The sequence below is a fragment of the Phocoena phocoena genome, chromosome 16, assembly GCF_963924675.1.
Source record: "Phocoena phocoena chromosome 16, mPhoPho1.1, whole genome shotgun sequence".
Taxonomy (NCBI): Eukaryota; Metazoa; Chordata; class Mammalia; order Artiodactyla; family Phocoenidae; genus Phocoena; species Phocoena phocoena.
Genome location: NC_089234.1, coordinates 77603467 through 77620552, shown reverse-complemented (window position 1 = coordinate 77620552; position 17086 = coordinate 77603467). Strand labels below are relative to the sequence as shown.

Sequence of the window (17086 nt, the reverse complement as noted above, 5' to 3'; positions counted from 1 at the left end):
CCTAAGGCTTTCTGCTTCATACTCAACATATAAATTGAACTATTTTAATAGGAGTATTTTTAACAAAGGAAAGATGTGAGCTAACTCTTTTTTACTGAGGTATAATTGACATATAACATTATAGTGAGATAACTTCTATTACTGTACAGGCATCTTTCTTGAACCAACTAAATGGCTGTGACTGAAACAGTACTGCCCCCTAGTGGCATTATGACAATACAGTTTTTATGGGCAAAGAAAACCTACTGTAAGATCAATGCGAGATGAGTTCAACAAACACTAAAATAATTCATACTATCTACTATGTGCCATATATTCCTACCATATTTGTGTGCTGTTCATCAAATAAAAATTAATAGAAAATATTAATAGGTTTTTTCAGTGTCATTACATCCTGAAATATATTATTTGTAGAGATTATTCTATTAGTTCAGAGAGTGATAAAAATAGTGCCGAATTTAAATCAACAGAATAATAGATTCATCCTTGGTCACTTGCTCATTGCTCTATCAATAGATAAAATCATTAACTTGTACCAAAGGGGAAAAAATTCCCTCAAGGTAATGAAGAAATAAGTGGGTGAGTAAAAATTAGTGCTATGTGAATCAAGTGACTATACCCATAACTTCAGAACTGGCCACAGAGAACATCTAGACTCTCACTCTGAACATGTCTAATGATTAGTTTACGATTCCTATATCTGTCAGCTGGCCTGATTCACCAAAACGCTGTCAGGTTAGTAAAGCACAGGGTTTTAAAGCAGGCTCTATCCAGACTCAGAGTCCAGTTTGCGTTTCAGCCGCCCTCCTCACTGCTGGTAGGGCTTTGGGTCAGTTACCTTGTCCTACCCTGGGTCTCAGCTGCCTCACATGTAAAATACACCTCTTTCATCATGCTGTTGGGAGGTCTAATTGAGGTCATCCATGTCAAATGCTTACTATACTGCCTGGTGTGTGCTGAGAGCTCAAGAAAGGAGGAGGAGAGAGTCCAGGAGACTCTGTCCCAGCCCCATCCCCAATCCCAACCGATCTAACTCAAGGCTCTGGAAACAAACAGAGATTGGCTAACCGCTGCCATTCAGGCTTAGGCAGTTACGAAGACAGAACTTCTCAGAAAATATTTTATTTGGACTATGGAAATTGAGCTTCAATGACATATTTTCATGTATTTTTAAAAAATGAATAAACTGTTTCCTGTGGCAGACACTGCGGACTGGCTACCCTAGAGCCGTTCACAAGCCCCTTGCCCTGCCTTCCTGAGGCTGGACGGCTGTAAGCAATCAACTCCTGCAGCCACTGCAGCGCTGACCGGTACACAGCCTTCCCATAGTTCCCACAGGCCCTTTCCTCTGCCTGGCCCACTCACTCTTCCTCCCTCCTGCTCATGGAAAACTCCATCTCCTTCAGGTCTCAGCTTAAATAAACTGTTCCTAGATAGGTCTTCCCTGATGTACCTCCCTTAAGTAGCAAACCTGGTATTTTCTGTCTCAGGACACATTTGTTATCCCCACAGTACTTGTCATGATTTGTACACTCATTTAATCGTGTATGCTTGCGGTCTGCTTCCTCACGGGACTGCGAGCCCCAAAAGGCAGGGAACGTGTCTGTCTTGTTCAGCAAGCCCCCGAGCCTGATATAGCATGTGCTCAGCACATAATAATTCCTCAGTAATTATTGGATGAACAAATGAACGAAAAAATAGGTTAATTTGTGCTAAGGGTATATGTTATCTCTATGATCTAATCTACTTTGAGGGACTTTTGAGAGAATTGGAAGATCATGTATATAATGCACCTAGCAAAAGGTCTGTGACATAATAGGTTTGCAATATTTTAGACCATTCAATTAAATCTAGACTCCTAGATTTGAGAGAATTGGAAGATCATGTATATAATGCACCTAGCAAAAGGTCTGTGACATAATAGGTTTGCAATATTTTAGACCATTCAATTAAATCTAGACTCCTCATCCTGGATCCAAAGCTGCTGTCACATAGTATCACCATGCCCACTCACTTTTCTTGCTTATTATTCAACTTAGACTGTTCCTTCCAGCCAGCTTGGTCCTTTCCCATGTTACACTAGTTTCCAAATCTGTACCCCCTTTCATGCTATTTCATTCAATAAAATACTTCCCAATGCTTACAATTTCCAAGATACCTTATAGTTCTCTTAGTGTTACATTTTACATTAAGATATTCTACAAAACATTTCTTATTAATTTGACTCACAATTCTCCTGGTTTGTAAAAGTCATATAGTACTATAACCAAATCTATCACCTGGCATATTTCTAGGACCCTATCTTAATCTATCACCTGATACATTGGCTTATATTTTTCTCTAGTCATTCTAATTTCTTTTGAAACTCTGATTTAATTTAGGTATAGTTTTATTAGCCACTTCATTTAAATAATTCCTTATGGATTCATTTTATAATATATGGGCTTGATGGACTAAATTATAGGTTCAGTTGCTTGATGTAATATACATTCTACATGAATGCCTAAATGTTCAGATTTCTGCATGCTCCCCAAATCCAAATATTAATCTTCAACAATTATTTCTAAGGGGAATTAATTTTGTGTGAAAGTGATAAATAGGAAAAAATATCTAACTTGACAGACTCTTATGTTAATATATAGTAAAATTTTACCTATAGTTTTCTCTAATCTGTTTCAGAAGCTGTAACAGAATAATTAAAATTGTAACTGACATTAATATGTATTTACTAAAAATGTTTCATACCTCTGTCCAGAGACCCATATGGAGATCTTCCCGTGGATATTCTTTTTCCCTTGGGGCTGCTGCAAGTAGGTGAGTACTAAATGTTGCCATTTGCTTGGAAGGAAAATATTCTCCTGTGATTCAACCTGTGCTAGTAAAACAGCTTTCGTATCGTCATTTGAATCCATGCACACACTGCACAAAAAGAAAAAAGGTAAAGGCTAAAAACATGAAATTTCTGATCTCAGTTTTTAACATGTATATCAACTACAATTCTAGATATTTAAGTGAAATTAAAAATCAGTTCTATTATTAAACTAACTTGAAAAGGCAGTAGGTCCTTGTTTTATACCATAATCTGCTTAGTTATTTTATTATACTATTACCTCAATTCATGAACTAAAATAGATTTGGCTCATTTGCTAGTTAGGGTTAACAATTTGGGCAATAATCTTCAGAATTCAATTTGCAAAAAAAAAATTTTATTAGTACTATCTACACAGTCATTGCCTTTTTAGAAATTACAGTGTAATATTTGGTTCACACAAAAATTAATACGTATTATACATAAATATCTAAATGCCTAAAACAAGGATGTATTGTTGGTCTAACCTACTTCGAAGGATTACTAAGAGAATTAAGATATAATTTATATAATGTACCAAGTAACCTTTATTACATTTACAGAGCATAGATCCCTAAGCAACATGTTTCATTTAAAGTTTTATAAAGATAGTATCATACTAGTCATACTCACTCAATACAAATAAAAGACTTGTATCTATACTAGTTAACAAAGGCGGTAGGAAAAAAAGGACAAGACAGCAAGGAGAACCTAAGCTTATTAGATAGTGGTTCTTAAATATATAATCTGCATGAAAAACTGCTGTCTGATAACAACGTAAGATCACTGCAATCTGATGGAATACTTTCATAGATAAGACTTCAGTAAGTATTTGGTCTAAGATACAACTGAGAATTAACATAATGTACTTCAGAGTTTAATTATAGATTTTTAGATAGAATAATAATATATTGTTACAAAGGCTGTATTAATAACTGTTAGAATGTATCTTCCTTTTTTAAAGAATTTTCTATTTTGCTGTAATGATCTTTATTAGCAGATTTCACATTAATGTCTCTTACATAAATTATTTAAATACATGAGCTATTCATGATGGGTTGAGGATAATCATTACCGAAAGATAAAAGTGCCACTGTGGGGATCAGCCCACACTTGGATCATCAGCGCTTTGGATCCCAATGAGATCATATGAATACAGCCTTCCTCTATGAGCCTTTCACCAGTACTCACGTACTCTGCACCTTCCGGTCTGTTGTGCTCTATGAGAAAAAGATGTCAGAATGATCAGTTAAGCAACTGATTAAAAATGAGTGGAAAAGTGAATCTAAAAGATTACAAAGCATGGTTGTTCATTTGTAGTAAATTATTTACCTGGAATGTCTGAACATTCCAGGTAAATAAACAACATTTATTTCCAAACAACATTTCCAAAGTTTCGATATTAACTCCAAAATAAAGCATGAAGAGTGAAAACAGTAATTGAGCGCAACAGAAGTTGTTAAATGTTTTAAAATACATGATAACCGAGGGCTAATTGCAGGAATCAAGAGATCACTGTGATGTCACTGTGCCATGATTCTTTTATCGACTGGACTCGACCACGGTGACATCGGGGCCCCAGCCCAGGGAGCACACACCATTGTCACATGCCTTGCACCACCAAAAAGCTCTATAATAATAATAGCATGCTTTCTTTAAAAAAAAATTTATATTAAAATTCCTTTTAGAAGAATTGTGGTGTTTGAATATAGTCCTTGTTTAGACTCCCTGATGCGTGATCTCTGAACCTAATTACTGAGTGATTCTGAAACTCTAACATCTCTCTCCAAGGCAAGCGAGCGAAGGTAAATGCTACAGGCTTTGAGCCATCTGGTTATGATCCTGACTTCTCTTTCTCACCACTTAAAACCTAGCACTGCCTGAGTATGTATGATGAGCTCAGGCCTCAGCCATGCGACCTATTACCATGATTCATGACTTCATGTAAAGCTACATTAAGATGTACCAAAATATAAAATGCATGCCCAAAGGCTCAGACTTTTAGAGAAGATAAACACTGCCAGTTATCAGATTGCACATATATTGGTTGTCAATTTTCTACGGGTATAACCACCGCCAGGGACTTCCCTGGCCGTCCAGTGGTTAAGACTTTGCCTTCCAGTGCAGGGGGTGCGGGTTTGATCCCTGGTTGGGGAGCTAAGATCCCACGTACCTCGTAGCCAAAAAAGCAAAACATAAAGCAGAAGCAACATTGTAACAAATTCAATAAGGACTTTAAAAAAAATGGTCCATATCAAAAAAAAAATCTTATTAAAAAACAACAACAACAAACCACCACCAATTTTTAAGAATACTCCCCCTAGCAATGATAATAGTCTTAAAAAAGAACAGTTAAATTCATTGATTATCTTGAGGACTATTGCCCAAGATATAAGATATATAGAGAACTCATATCTGAAGTGATATCAAGAAAAATGTTTCCATATCAAATCTGAACTTGTACAATTAAGAGACCAGAAGAGAAACCAGTGTGTATTCAGGAATTCAGAGTAGTTATATTATAAATATTTCTTAATTTAGTGCTCATGACAATCTTGTGAGGTAAACATTATTATCCCCATTGTGAGGGTGACAGAATTGAGGTGCTGAGAGGCTAAATAACTTGCTCAACGGCACACAGTGGTTTAGTGGCAAAGGATGTGTTATCACTGTAATATTTTCTTCACCTTCCTTCAATTTTTTTGTAGGTATACTATCTTTAAATGTTAATTTTAAATGTTCATACAAGATTATCTTTCTAAAACACACGTTTTCTAATACATCTTTACAATAAGAAATTTTAAAAAATGTTCCCAATACTTAGTTTTCTCAGGTCATTGTGTACCTTTATTCATTTTATAAGAGGCCGTTTACATTGTGATTGCTCCCACTTAATATGTAAGAAAGAGATCTGCAGTTTACAGTGTAGTGTGACATTTAAGCTCTGGAATTAAATACAGGTGGGTTTAAATCCATTTCCAGCACTTACCACACACATAGACTGGTCATGCTGCTTAACTGCATCTACAAATATGGACAGTATGGGCACTCACCTTACTGAAATGTTGTGAAGGTTAAAAATGTATAGAGCAAGAGCAAAGTGACACAATCCAGAAAGCTCTCCATGTACATCAGACAGCACCATCGTCAATAACATCACATGTATATCGTTCAGAGCTATCAATTCTTAGGTGGCGAAATTCAATTCACAAAAGAAAACACTATAACTACCTAAAACATTAAATTATCTGCTAAGATTTCTTAAAAGTTCAGCTTCCTAGGCTAACCCATAAAAGTACCTAAGTGTGTTCTGCTAATAACTTGGAAATAACGTCCGTGGAAAAGTAGATTCAGAGCTCCAACTGTGGATATCAGGTGACATTTCCCACCCTTCAATCTCGACAGTGTCGTTAAGGTTTTCCATTCCATCTACAGGTCAGCGGTAGAAGACCTCCCTGGAAACCAGATACTGGAGAAGGCCTAGTGTTCTGAAGCAGAGGCTCTGCTGGCATGTGTAAACCTTGTGGAATGAGCAGCTATTGAGGCCAGCACCTCCCTATAATCATAACCCCCTAAACCTGTCTCATTCAGTCATTTTATTCATTCATGGACCCTAAGAATTAGCCTACCTGCTTTACTTACCACTACCATAAACTGCTTCCTAACGAACAGCTTCTTTCTACCTAGCAGTTTCCTAGTAGCATAATCGCGATTCGAGCAGTTATAGAAAGAACTGGAATGAAATTTATTCTCACTCTGGAGGTTGGCTGATGCGTTTAAACATTCTGTGATGGGAACGAGGAGAGAGGCACTGAGGTAAGATTCAGCATAAGAAAGACAGCTTGAACTACGAGAGAGAAAGGAGATGAAATGGAGGCGGACTAACAGGAGGTGGGAAACCGTTAGCAGACGGATGGAAAAGTGGCTACAGGGTTTTATCCTTTCCTTTTCAAACACCAGGAGCCACCCTAACCCAGTGACGGGACCAGGAAAGAGGCAAGAAAGGGGGCTGGTGAGCCCCGCAGCAGGTGCAGATGTGGCCCACCTGCCTCCCCCGCCCCTTACACACTAGGCAAAAGAACAGAAGAAAATGGAGTTTTCAGGGCTATCTGACAACTCAGGCTTCGGTAAGTCAGAGCCTGCCCTGCTGAGGCATTCCATGTGAAGAGCATGTTGAGAGTAAGTCACAGCAGCGCTGTATTCTCAGTGCTTAACTACTATAAAACCGCCGCTGGAAAAATCTTAGTGCAACCGATAACGCCGTTGTCATACCTGTTCCACCAAAATTACTATCCAGTAAAATTAACGATTTGTTTCTTTTCTTTGTCTTCTTTCCTTTTTCTGTGGTACTCTCAGCTTCGTGAATGCGCTCCACATTAAACCACAGTGAAACGCTGAAACCTTCCGACAGGTGTGGCCAGCAGTTTTGTCCTAGCAATGGCAAGTGGATGGGGGCTACATGCCAAGAGGAAAGCAGCTGCTGGGGAAAACTGTCACTGTCACCCTCCTTCTTGCTCCACGAAACTCGTGCTCTTCTTAATAACCCCATGGCCTTACTGTTTAGAATCGCGGGACACTTTTGTGAAAAAGATGAAACACCATTGCTTAAATTTGGAGTATGCAGCAAAGGGAAGGTGAGATACTGTGAAGGACTCATAGTAATGTCACTTTCAACAATTTTCAGAATACCCAGAAGAAGAATTTCCTAGAGGAGAAGAAAACCACACAAAACTTTACAATCATGTTACAAGGTACATAATAATCTTGAAAGTCAGGTTATAAATGAAAATACAAATATATACATATGCATATCAGCATTCCCACTTAAATACCTTCCTAGCTACTATATCATTAAAATATTCATTTTTTGTGTGTAGTTAAGATAAAATATGAAACAGAGGTTTCAGTCCTAAAATATATAATCTCTTGTGGTTAAAACCTAAAAAGTTATCAGTTGGTTTTAAGTACTAGCAATTAAATACAATAATTATATCAGGAATCATTTCTAGCAAAGAAAGACGTTTATTTCCAAGTACACTATAGTTGCTTCTATCAATTATTTTTAAATGAGGGGTAGAATCAGAGACCTTACAAATGCTTCAGATTTCTGAATGGCATTTACAGCATGACTGACTTCACAAAGTTGAGTGCTCCGTTACTTTCCACCTTATTTTACATGTCTTTTCCCTAATCAAATAAAATTTCTTTCATCTCTGTTTGGTAAACTAAAATAAGGTTTTTAGGTTTATTTATAATTACAAGTTTTTGGTTAAACTCAAACAGAGAATGTACAGAAGAGATGACAGGAAACAAGTATTTAATTAAAGGGAAAAGCAACGACTAAGGAGACAAGTAAAAAAATAGAAAACATTAACCCAGTACAATGCCCTACCCATGCATAAAATAACATCTAATGTTGATTATTACAATGATAAATGAACTCAGAAAAATAGAATAGAAACATTCCATAAATATACAGTCAGTTCTCAATTGTCTACACGAGTGGTTTTTTTTTTAACATGTTTATTGGAGTATAATTGCTTTACACTGTTGTGTTAGTTGCTGCTGTATAACAAAGTGAATCAGATATACATATGTCCCCATATCTCTTCCCTCTTGCGTCTCCCTCCCTCCCACCCTCCCTAACCCACCCCTCTAGGTGGTCACAAAGCACCGAGCTGATCTCCCTGTGCTATGCGGCTGCTTCCCACTAGCTATTGGTTTTACATTTGGTAGTGTATACATGTCCGTGCCACTCTCTCACTTCGTCCCAGCTTACCTTTCCCTCTCCCCATGTCCTCAAGTCCATTCTCTACATCTGCGTCCTTATTCCTGTCCTGCCCCTAGGTGCTTCAGAACTTTTTTTTTTTTTAGATTCCATATGTATGTGTTAGCATACGGTATTTGTTCTCTTTCTGACTTACTTCACTCTGTATGACAGACTCTAGGTCCATCCACCTCACTACAAATAACTCAATTTCATTTCTTTTTACAGCTGAGTAATATTCCATTGTATATATGTGCCACATCTTCTTTATCCATTCACCTATCGATGGACACTTAGGTTGCTTCCATGTCCTGGCTATCGTAAATAGTGCTGCAATGAACATTGTGGTACATGACTCTTTTTGAATTATGGTTTCCTCAGGGTATATGCCCAGCAGTGGGATTGCTGGGTCGTATGGTAGTTCTATTTTTAAGTTTTTTAAGGAACCTCCATACTGTTCTCCGTTACACTAGTGGTTTTTGACCTTGTGTTCCACAGAGCTCCCTCGGGGTCTACAAAGCTCAAGTGGGGTGGTGAAATGGGCAGGGCTCAGGAACATCCTTCAACCTTGCTTCAAAGAAAGTATCTCCAAAGTTTTCTGTTTTATTTGCTTATGCTTCTAGTCAGGTTTCATTATAAAGATGGGTTTCTCAGCAAAGAATGGTCTAAAAATCACTAAGCTGTACCAATGGACAAGTGACAGAAGATAAATGAAGAGTGAGCAACAATTTTCTTAAAGAAAAGGGTAACTCTCAAAATGGTTATAATTGCTTATAATTATCTTTAGTAATTAAAATTATTTAGCATTTCTTAAGCACAAAGACTTGGGGTGGAATGGGGTAAAGGGAATACAATCCCAATGATACGTCTAGCTAGCCAAAATTGAAGCAAAATGGTTAAAACTGTGTAAATAACAAAATAATCGAGAAGTTCACACACAATAACATGGAGCTGACTATATAATAATTACCACATCAAAAGAGGGAGCTTAGTGATTTCTAAATAATAAAAAAAATTCTATTAGTTATCAGTGAAAAAATGGCAAATTATAGCATATTTACTGTACAAGGAGATTTCTCCAGAAATATTCTCAAAAGAAGGGTTAGCTCTTCCGAACATGTTCTTGAACTCATCAAAGACACCAAAAGATCCACCAGTACTCTCTGGCATGCTAAATTAAAGAAAGAGAGAAGGGGGAAAATTAAAGCCGATATACAATAATTAAAAGAACGGAATAAGCAATTTCACTGAAAGAGATCAAACACTATTGTCACATCTTGAATGGATTATAAATACTCTAATAATCCAAAAATCTGCTGAAGAAATAACAATACAATTAAATGCAAACCAACTAACCAACTGACAAGCAACAACAAAACCACTTTTCTTAAAGATTGGTTAGCTCAAAGTAAAATAAAGGTATTATTTAAAGAAGCATAAATTAATACAGTATTTCTTAAATAAGCTGTTAGGTACCATAAAATAGTCTGCTACCTTCTCATGTTGAAAATGTTTAATTTATGACTATAACTTTCTAAATAGAAAATTAGATGACATAAGTAAAAGTGGAAGTATTAAAAATTACAAAAACACTAAAATATGACAAATGATTAGTTTGAACACTTTATTCTATCATGGGGTTTACTATGAAATATAATTGGTAATACACAAATTCATATAACTGTCTAGAGTAAAATAAATATTTGTAGCGTATATTACAGCGATTGAAGTATATACTTGCATGCATTATCTCAGCCAATCCTAACCAAAAAAAAGTCCTACAAAATAAATATTATCTCCCTTTTGGACATGACAAAATAATTCTGATATAAAACCTAAGAACAGAAGTTATGTTTCAGCAACATGTTTTGTAGAAGCAGTGAACTGATACAGTAGCGTAATGGCAGACATATCTAGAAATAAACTTGCAACAAGACTATAAAATAGCATGGACTTTATCCTGTAAGTAACATCAATCAGTTAAAGGTTTTAGAGTAGGAAAATAACATGATCGATGTAAACTGTATGTGCTTAGATTTTTTTTTCCAGTTCAAAACTAACAGGCTCCAGTTCAAAATGGGGGAATAGAGATATACACATACATATACATATGCCTTTGTCTACCACCGAAAAGTCGCTGAACTGAAAGTTCAGAATAACAAAAAGGAAGAAACCCATAACAGGAAAAAAGTGGGGAGGCAGTGGGCATTGGGAGCAGGTCAAGTGAGAGATTTAAAAATATTTCTTGAAGATGGAAGGAGAGACAGATAAAAGAGAAAGCTGCAGCCCAGAATCTCTTTGAATTACAAAGGGGCTCAGAGGAATGAAGAGCCGATCTGTCCCAAATCTGAGGAGGAAGTAAGAACGGGGTTGCAAGCACAGGGATTAATAAAAGGTCTGTCTGTGACATCCACCTCTCTCCTTGATTCCGAGTAAACAGCACGGATAAGTCCCCTTTCACCTTTATGCCCGAAACCTGTAAACTCTTCTCAAAAGAAACTGAATGGCTTCTGCCAAGAAAAAGCTGAGATGTATGGTGGGATGTTAGCATCAGGGCTACCAGGTATAACTGTAAAAGTCTGTAGACTGGCCGAGTTGCCTAACCAAGGGGAAAAATAGGAACTGAAGAGTATACAGAGTACACAGAGAACTCCTAATACTCAACAACAACAAAAGAAACACCCTGATTTTGAAAAAGGGTGAAGGATTTGAATAGACATGTCTCCAAAGAAGATATACAGATGGCTAACAAGTACATGAAAAGATGATCAACGTCACTAATTACGGAAATGCAAATCAAAACCACAGTGAGATACCACAGTGAGGAAAACACCAGACAAATTCAGCAGGGAGACATTCTACAGCATGATCAGTCCTCCTCAAAACTCTCCAGGTCATTAAACAGGGAAAGTCTAAGAAATTGTCACAGCCAAGAGGGAACCTAAGGAGGTATGACAACTAAATGCAATGTGAATCCTGGCTAAGATCTTTAAACAGAAGAACATTAGGTACACACTAAGGCAATCTGAATAAACTATGGACATTAGTTAATAATGATATAACAATATAGGTTCATTAATTATAGCAAATATACTAAGGTTAGTCTGGGTACTCTCTGTACCATCTGCTCAATCTCTCTGTAAAGGTAAAGCTGTTGTAAAAAATAAAGCTTATTAATAAAAAAATTAAAAAGCAATCTACATTAAATCAAAATAAAATAAAAAAATGATTTTTAAAAACCTGAAGTACTGATGTATGCTACAACATGGATGAAAATATTATGCTAAGCGAAAGAAACCAGTCACAAAAAAACACATATTCCATTTACATGAAATATCTAGAATAGGTAAATCTGTAAGACAGGAAATAGATTAGTGACTGCCAGGGGCTGGGGCACGTGCGTGGGGGAGGGTGAAGGGGAAAGAGGGAATGACTGCTACAGGGTATGGGGGTTTCTCTTGGGGCGATGAAAATGTTTTAACGTGGACAACTCTGAACCTACTAAAAAACACTAAACTGTATACTTCAAATGGGTGAATGGTATAGTATATTAATATATCTCAATTATATCACAAATATATCTCATGTATACAAGTTATATCTCAGTAAAGCTGTTAGAAAAGATAATGGAATAGAATTTCTCAGAGCTAAGCTGGAAATAAGTCTTCAGATCAAAAAAGTCCACTAAGTGCCCAACACAATAAATAAAAATATACCCATACACTAAGTAGATGGGGAAGAAGGGAAGGCTTTTCCTTACCGTGTAATCCCAATTAATAAATGAAGATGGAATGATGGAAACAGAAAATTACTATTTGGCAAGCCACGATATTAACTGTTTCAGTCAAGAATCATCAATGGATGCTAAAATGAGTGGGTTAAAGTATGATGAAAAAAAGGATATTTACATAGCCTTAAGTTATCTCCCCATAAGAAACTTACTAATTATAAGAGAAAATACTAACAATGGAAACACCTGGCAAAACACCACCTTAACCAAGTGATCAGTCAACATCACCAGTAATAAGATACAGATATCATGAACCCCTAGATATGATGCACTGTGAAAAGGCATAGCATCACTTGTGAGATATGCATGCCCAAAATGCATAACTTGAATTTGATCATGAGAAAATATGCGACAAACCCAAATTAACATTTTGTGTATGTCAGCCTTAATTCTCCAATTACAATTTAGGTTTCTCCAACTAAAATCTAGGTTTCTATCTAGTGTATATAATATAATCACATTACGTATTCATTATGAATTTGTCAAATGTCTGTGAAAGTACAGAGTAGAGAGTGGGCACTCAAGCAATACCTGATAAAAGCAGCAATACAGGGCTTCCCTGGTGGCACAGTGGTTGAGAATCTGCCTGTCAATGCAGGGGACACGGGTTCGAGCCCTGGTCTGGGAAGATCCCACATGCTGCGGAGCAACTAGGCCCGTGAGCCACAACTACTGAGCCTGCGCGTCTGGAGCCTGTGCTCCACAACAAGAGAGGCCATGATAGTGAGAGGCCCACGCACCGCGATGAAGAGTGGCCCTCGCTTGCCACAACTAAAGAAAGCCCTTGCACAGAAACGAAGACCCAATACAGCAAAAATAAATAAATAAAATTAATAAAAACGTCTACCCCCAACATCTTCTTTAAAAAAAAAAAAAAAAAGCAGCAATACAGTGTTTAGACTGGGCTACAGTCCTCGCAATGCCACTTCTATGTATATGACCCTGAACAACTAATTTGGTCCCTTGGAATTTAGATTTTCCTCTCTATAAACTCAAGATACTTATACTATGTCTACCGCATTGGATGGTTCTGAGAAACAAAAGAGATGATGCACATAAAGCTACTTTTGAAACCACCCAGCACTATGCCAATGGAAGCCATTACTGTCAACTCTTCATTTCACATAGCAACAAAGTTATTTCAAAGCTATTGTTTAAAACAGTTTCAACGCACCTTGAAAATCAGAATCAGTCTGTGTTAAAATACTCAAGAACCCTCCTAAAAGATTTTTCACAGTTCCCTGAAGATTAAAAAACAAAAGAAATTAAATGTCTTACCTCATGAAAGCATGAAGCAACTGTAATATCATAATAAATTACTTGATAGTCTACTGCATACACATTTCTAGGTATTTTAAAATAAGTGGAGAGAATGCTATGTGTAGGATTATACATAATTTTCATTTTGTTTTTTATGCTGTTTTGTTTTCTGAGTTTTCAAAACAATGACCATATATTAAAATTAAATGCAATTTTTCAAATATTATCCACTCTCAGAAACATACTAGGATTCTTATTAGTTAGCCAATGACAACATTAATTTTTATGCTACTTTGGAGAACTATGGAAATAGAAGATTTTTAGAATATCACTTGTACTAAAAACATACATTAAGGTATTATAAAAGGTAAGTAATCATCTCAATTTCCAGACAAGTTGGGTTATATATAAACAAAGAGATGAGTAATTGGGGCATGCGTGTGGTAAGTATTGATCACATTTAACTAAATACATCTTTTACCTGTTGCATGAGTAGAAAAATATTCTTTTCTTTCTGCCTGATGATTTTCAAAAAACTCTCAAATACGTGGGAAAGCACGTCAAGTTTGGCTTTACCAGCAGAAAGCAAATTTAATTCCAGCGTACAAATCTCAGGATAAATTATTTCCCCTTGAGTGAGGTTTTCAAGTAAGTCATTTGGACTGCTTGATGCACTGAAACTTTCTACTTCAGGCTTTAAGTCTACCCCTAAAAAGGGGAAAAGAAAAGATTATTTTTATTCCCTAAACATTGACAAAAGATTTCAAATCTCGTTCATCATTTAGGAGATCTAGTGGCACAAGTGCTATTTATAAGAGGCTCACAAAACCTTTTCCTACTGCTTGACTTTTGATTACAATAAGTATCCTGAAAAATCAAATCATATGGATATTTTGAAGATAAATGAGTAGCCTTAAAAGTAATTTTGATCTTCACTAGAACCACGAATATTATCAACTGTAATTTTTACAGACCTGTGACACAGGTTTAACACACTCCTTTGACACAACTGGAACAAAATGCTATCCCGAACTTTCTGATGCCAAAATACCTAAATCACAGGGTAGTTCATTTGTTTGCCCATATCTCTGTGAAAACAGTAGGTCTGGCTATTGGTTGGATGAATTTTATACTGTGTCTTCTTCATAAGTGAGAAACAGACAGACTTTCAATGAATTTCAATTTCAAGTACTTTCAACAAATATTACATTTTGGAAATTTTAACTGTTATGCTCTTTAAAGAAACTGCTGTACTCTTTTAAAGAGTTCATATAGGTAAGAAATGTATAAATTTCTACCTAGACCAAAATTCTTTAAATTAAGATTTAGCAAACTTACAAAAAGGAGGAAATCTATCATTATAAAATCATGTCTGTACTCTGATAAAACTAACACTGTTGGGACTTCCCTGGCAGTCCAGCGGTTAAGACGTCGTGCTTCCATTGCAGGGAGCGCAGGTTAGATCCCTGGTCAGGGAACTAAGATCGCGCATGCCACACGGTGCGGCCAAACAAACAAAACAAAACAAAAAACTAACACTATTAAACCAATATTTTTTCAAAAGCACCTGCTCAGGAGGTGGGGGGGGGGACGGAGAAGTGGAAGAAGGTGGTTAAAAAGTACAAACTTCCAGTTATAAGATAAATAAGTACTAGGGATATAATGTACAACATGATGACTATAGTCACCATTGCTGTATGATATATAGGAAAGTTAAGAGAGTAGATTCTAAGAGTTCTCATCACAAGGAGAAATGTTTATTTCTTTTCTTTTTATTGTATCTATATGAGATGATGAATGCTAACTGAACCTATTGTGGTAATCATTTCACAGTATACGTCAATCCAACCACCTTAAACTTATACAGTGATGTGTGTCAATTACTTCTCAATAAAACTGGAAAAAACATATTAAAGTAGTTTGTTTAATGAATCAAGTAAGCTACATGAATATATATGTGTGTGGCTTTCAATTCGTGGCTGTTCCTTTGTTCTTTTCACTCTCTTTATGGTAAAAAAAACAAAGAAACAAAAAATACGTGCTATGGGTCCATCAAGCCCTTTCAGTAGGACATCAGTGATTATTCCCATTCACTCAGTGGGAAAGAAAACAGACTTTGAGGAAGATAAACCACTGCAAACTTAGTGAAGACTAACAGTACTGGCAGAGTCACAAGATCAGCAGATGAAAAGACTAAGCCTTCCCAGAAATCTCCATATTTTCCATTCTACCCAAGTTTTAGGCCTGGAAACAAAGGACCATATGCAATGTCGTTCCGTCCTAAACAAGCTGGGCTGTGGTGAACTAAGAAGAAATCTATGCTGCATCACCACTGGAGGCCACAAAGAGATGTCTGCATTCCTTATATTATTTAAGCTTTATAACAAACTGCCTGCAATGCTCTTCCTGTCAATGTTTGCTGCATAGATCTTTTGTATTTAGGCCTCAACGTAAACACATCTTCAGAAAGGCCTTCTCCGACCCCAGTCACTATCACATCACCCTGTTTTATTTCTTCATACTGCTTATTTCTGATACTTATTGTTTGTCTTTTCCACTAGAATATATATGAAAGCAGGGACTTCCTCTACCCTGTATTCTTAGGCACTCGGTCAATGTTTGTGATAACAAAATATATTTCATTGTTTTAAACTGCTTACAAGAATGTCAGAATTTGTTGTCAAGATCAAATGAAATGATGATGCAATGCACTTTTTAAATGTAAGGCAATACAAAATTCTAAAGTGATACTATTATGAACCATTTGCTAATTAATAATCTGACTTCAAATCCAATCACAAGTCCTTCGGTGATATTTTACCATCATCCCAGGTTTCACTATCCTCAGGATTGCTTTCAGTATCTGCTTCATAACCTTCTTCTTCAACCAAAAGTTTAATACTGCAACACTGAGAATCCTCAGCTTCTTCTGAAAAATCACCAGGTTGGGATGACAATTCTTCTTCAGACTGATGACTCTATAAGATCAGTGTAATTAAAAGGCAAAAGCTGTAATGTTTGTTCATTTTTCATAAATAAGGTATTTACTACTCAAAAGTCATTTTAAGGATAGCTTCGGTATTTTAAGAAAAAAAATCTTAGGAATCAATATTAACCATTACACATTATGAAATTCGCACAGAATAATTTTCTTGATTAACACCTCAGAAAATAGCTGTCCTAAAAGATTAAGCTATAGGTCATTTCAGTTTTACTGAAAAATAAGTCTAAGAAATTTCATTCTAGTTATATGATAAGAAATGACTAAAAACCACAATGAGGTAGAATTAAGTTGTACTTCTTACAACTTAATGTGAATAAATATGTATTATTTTTACATATTTGTTCATGGAAAGGATTTTTTCATAGGATTTTTATAAATAAAGTGTTTCATAAATTAGATAACCAGAGAAGAGATGAA

General features: G+C 36.2%; 1 protein-coding gene across 1 annotated transcript in view; it reads right to left on the bottom strand.

The window, feature by feature from the left end:
- The window catches only part of LYST (lysosomal trafficking regulator), a 146107-nt gene that overhangs the window by 105112 nt on the left and 23909 nt on the right, over positions 1-17086 (bottom strand). Inside the window, exons 6-12 of the mRNA XM_065894463.1 lie at positions 16487-16643; positions 14147-14373; positions 13580-13646; positions 9677-9786; positions 7121-7553; positions 3924-4068; positions 2746-2919 (exon numbers count right to left, since the gene is read on the bottom strand). Coding sequence (XP_065750535.1) covers positions 2746-2919; positions 3924-4068; positions 7121-7553; positions 9677-9786; positions 13580-13646; positions 14147-14373; positions 16487-16643 — 1313 coding nt within the window. The remainder of the gene's footprint in view (positions 1-2745; positions 2920-3923; positions 4069-7120; positions 7554-9676; positions 9787-13579; positions 13647-14146; positions 14374-16486; positions 16644-17086) is intronic.